Below are 4,402 nucleotides of genomic sequence, written 5' to 3' on the forward strand. Positions count from 1 at the left end.
CAGGCAGGGGATTTTTTTCCACCATAAACCAGATAATTGACTATTTAATGAGAACAGGATTGGATGTTAGGTACTCTTAACAAGATAAGACTATCTAGAAAAAGCCACTCTGAAAGCAGATGTTTATCTGTAGGGTTTACTTTTTTCATTCTCCTTCCCAATTGAGTTAGAAGGCAAAGTTTAAAACACTACCTGTTTGTCCTTCTGCTGGCTTCTATCTCCTGATGGCCACAGTCTCCATGAGTCATTATCAATAACATCAGCAAGAAGAATTTCTTTTGTCAGAACATTAACACCAAATTCAATCTAAAAAGACAATAACAAAATCCTACTTTGGGAACTACACAGTAACATATTTTCTGTCAGAACTAGGATCACAAGAACTCAGATTCTTGTACCTTCAGGTCTACTAGAGTGCAGTTTTGGGGCTGCCATGATTTTTCCAGAATCTCAAAAATAGCTTGAGTAGAACGAGCCATAATATCCACTTCAGTCCGGCCAATAGTAAGTCCAGCAAAACAGAACTTTGCTTCAATTAACTGCTCCTCAGACCACTGTGGATCATTAGCAGCATCATCCTGTTAAGAAAACCAAAGCAAGCTTAAATTACATGATGCATCAGAGGAAAATAATCATTAGAAGATAATACTGGGTTCTGTTTGTTTCTCAAAAAACAAATTCAGGCTCCAAACTAATATTTTATGATTAGCACTAAAAACAAGTGAGAGCAACATCAGAGACACTTGCTTTAACACCTGAGCATCTCATCTGGACAGTGCCCCAGGAGCAGCAGGGTACCCTACCAACACCACTAAGCCACAGTACACAAGACACTCCTTTCAGGACACGTTCCCAAAAAAGGGCAGAATCCTAAGTGACTAACGAGCTACCTACCCCTACCATGCCAGTATTGCTTATTTTAATTTCTTCAAATACATCAAAACATCCATTTTAACTGATGCGTTAGACTTACACCCAAAAAGTCCTCATCCCTTATAAGCACAAGACTTTTCTACTTTATGTACAGTTTGACTTGTTAATTCTTTGATGGCCCTGTAAGTCAGTATTATATTATATGCACTTTAGACATAACAGCTGTTGGGTCAAGAATGCAAGAAAACTTTTCAATGGCAAAATTAGCAATACTAAGAGGACTGGCCAGCCACTAGTGCTCCTTGCTTTATTTGTCAGCATTTTAAAGAAGCTAATACAGAATTCCAGCTCTGTTTCAGTTTGATTAATATCACAGGAAAGGAAACTTACCTTGTAGAACATCTCAATTTTGGGTGGGTAGAACTTGTATCCTTCTTTGACACCTGGGTTTCTTTTGAGGAAGGAGCCAGTAGCAATTCTTCTGCACACCCATTCAATTGGGATCATTTCACAGTGAGCTGCTATGAATGCTGTGTCGCTCTGTTTCCTGACAAAAGCCGTTTTGATTCCTAAATATAAAGATGGCAGCTTAGTTCTTTCACTGGGCACAACCCGCAATTGAAGCAAGAATCAAAAACATCTTTAAGCACAACTGAATCCTGTTCTTCTCTGGACTTAAGGGACACTCCAAATCTCTTCAGGGTATTTAAAGCCCACTCTGGCCTTGCAAAAGGCAATCCATGCAGTTTTCTTGCACAAGTCATTAAAGTTTTGCCAATTTAATCATATGATGCTCATCTGTATCTCAGAACCTTACACTCCAGTCAGAAATCTTATTCTTGTAAAGAATTCTTATCATGGGGCTTTAAAAAAACCTCATAATGGTTTGTTTCTAAAGAAAAGTTAGCAGTAACCAAGTACCCAACCATGCCCTCTGGTGGAAGATCCATTATACCTAGAGCAGTACTTGGAGGCTTTCAAAGTAGTTGGGGAGCATGGTAGTCTTTAATACTTTGCTAAGGGAGGATGGGACAGGGAAGAATGACTTAGTCCTTTCATTATAAACATTTATTTAGGGCATTGGATCGTAGTGATTTGTTAGGCAAGGAGACTGAGATTAAGAAGTGCACATGCACACAAACCTGCTGCAGCAAGTCAGTGTACTTACACAATTCTAAGATGACCCTATATCAAGCAGGGACAGCCAACACATGCAGACAGGCACTCGAAGTGCAAATGGCTCTTTTTTCAATCTTGACTTAGGAAAGTCCCACTTTTGTCCTGACAGGGCAAGACAACTGCCAAGCCCAATTGACATCTGCCAGAAGCTGAAGACAAAGGAGCTGCATCTAGTCAAACCAAGTAGTGGCTCTATTCTGTTCCTCTCCCAGAGCCATAAAGGAAGAATGGAAGCCTTAAGATATTGTATTAACAATGACCCTTCAAATTTTGTTGCATCGCCCTCGAGACTAGAATGATTTAGATAATCAAATGCATATTAAGTTAATTCTACTTCCAGGCATTAAGGCCCCTGCATGGTTTACTCCATTTTTTTATCAGTTCAAATGCATGCCCTAGAAGGGCTTACATTACTATTATAAAAGGGAGAGAAATTTTAACTGAACTTTGTAAATCATCACCTTTGAAAGAGTAGGTTAAGAAGAGTTGCGCAAAGCAAACACACTACTTCTGCCATGAGGCATTCACATTATCTGCAGTTTATGCCAGTCAAGAAAGCAAACTGGAACCCTTAAAGTTCTTTTATTGCTTTAAAATACAGCTGCAGTTTACATATTTTCCCCATAGGACTTGGAAGTTACGGAGGACAAGCCACTTAAAGGATCTTTCAGAGGTCTGCAGCACAGCTGCTTCACATTTGAAGTCCATGTCTGTAGGATATAAAGTATTTTGATTTTTAAGATCTTAACTACTGCCATTTGGAATTAGGCAAAACATATTAACTGATCCTGAATGAAAACTGGTAGTTTTAATCAGCTGATAACAGACTGCAGAAACCATCTTTCTCTTCCCCATATATGAAACATGCTAGGACTTTACTGTTTGACTGTCTGAGAACTATTACTACACTTTATAACAGATAATACAACTTCTAGAGTAACTCAGACAGTACTTGAAGCAATCTTTGTGCAAATGCTTCAGCCTGACTGACCATGCAGCTGTAAGTGGTCCTCACTAAGTTTACTGGTGCCTCTATTATAGTACTGTTTGCAGGCTCAAGCTAGAAACTCTGGAAACTCATCAGAACAAACTCCTCTTTGCAGCTTGCAAACTTCTCAAAGACACTCTAAAATGCTTTCAAACAAAGCATTTTCAAACAAAGACTCCATTTTTGGAAATGCGGTGCACAACTTGAGTGAGTCAAGTTATGTACCCCATGAAAGCTTGATTCTAGCATCAGAAATATTTTGAGTCTTTTAAAGTAACCAGTAAGTTCCCAACACATTCAGTACAGACCAACACATGTATTTGTGATACAGTCCTCCCGAGTGTTTTACCATAAAATGTACAGAAACTTTACACTGATAGAGCACATACAGCTGAGTGGGGATAAGAAAAAAAAACAAACCATACATTAAAAGATACTCTAATTTTATCTTCTAACTCTCATATATAAATTTCACACAGCTTAGACATAGTGTGGTAGTGCCACTAGCTAGCATTGACTTCTATGCAGGCAGATGTTAGTAAGAAAGGGAAGATGCATCCAATACAGTACTACAGGCAAGGGGGCACAGCAGCAGGAAAGAACCGACTAAAAGAAGAGGAAAGGATTAGGGGTGTGTCTAAACAAGCAGGAGACACTATTGCAGTGTTATCTGCGATTAGATTACTTCAGAGTTTCATGTTCCAAATTAACAAATTGCCCACCCAACTCCACAGCACCTAAGGGAAAAGCATAACTAAAAACTAACACAAAAGATAGTCAAAAAAACATAGCAGTCTCAAGGCAGGATAAACCAATATATAGAAACAATACTGGTTTATAACAATACCTGTAATATGCAAGCATGTAGTCTACCTCGGAAATACTTACCAGCCTCTTGAAGCAACTGAAACACGCAGCTAGTTGTTGTGTTGGAAATGGCAGCCTTCCCCTCCATTCGGTCCTTCCTGGCTGCATTCCCTGCTGTTATTTGGTCTTTTGACTGCATGAGAACACATCCCGGGATATCTGGCAGCTCGTACACTTCTTTCGTTTTACCTTCGTTAACTTTTTTACCAAGTTTCAGGTCTAGAGAAGTAATTAATAGAAAAAAACATCGTTTCAGGTTGCAAGAATTTTTTTATTATTATTTCTACATGTTAAGCCCACCAAGTTCGCATACTTGATCAGCTGCGTGCCAAGCGAAACGCAGCGAGATCCCCCGCTGCAATCAGAGACCACGAGGAACACGCTAAGCCCCCATGCCCCGGGCAGCTCCTCGGGCTTTCCTCCGAGCAGCGAGGGCCAAAGCCATCGCTCAGAACTTCTGCCCGGGGGAGGCGGCCGCGGGAGGCGGGCAGCGGC

General features: G+C 40.1%; 1 protein-coding gene across 1 annotated transcript in view; it reads right to left on the minus strand.

The window, feature by feature from the left end:
• The window catches only part of PAICS (phosphoribosylaminoimidazole carboxylase, phosphoribosylaminoimidazole succinocarboxamide synthetase), a gene marked incomplete at both ends in the record, with an annotated part of 6,743 nt that extends 2,617 nt beyond the window's left edge, over positions 1–4,126 (minus strand). Inside the window, 4 exons of the mRNA XM_008939466.1 lie at positions 193–306; positions 399–578; positions 1,264–1,442; positions 3,929–4,126. Of these exons, the coding sequence (XP_008937714.1) occupies positions 193–306; positions 399–578; positions 1,264–1,442; positions 3,929–4,126 (671 nt within the window). The remainder of the gene's footprint in view (positions 1–192; positions 307–398; positions 579–1,263; positions 1,443–3,928) is intronic.
• Between the last annotated feature and the right edge of the window lie 276 nt (positions 4,127–4,402).

Source organism: Merops nubicus, unplaced genomic scaffold, assembly GCF_000691845.1.
Source record: "Merops nubicus isolate BGI_N331 unplaced genomic scaffold, ASM69184v1 scaffold54184, whole genome shotgun sequence".
NCBI classification, from domain to species: domain Eukaryota; kingdom Metazoa; phylum Chordata; class Aves; order Coraciiformes; family Meropidae; genus Merops; species Merops nubicus.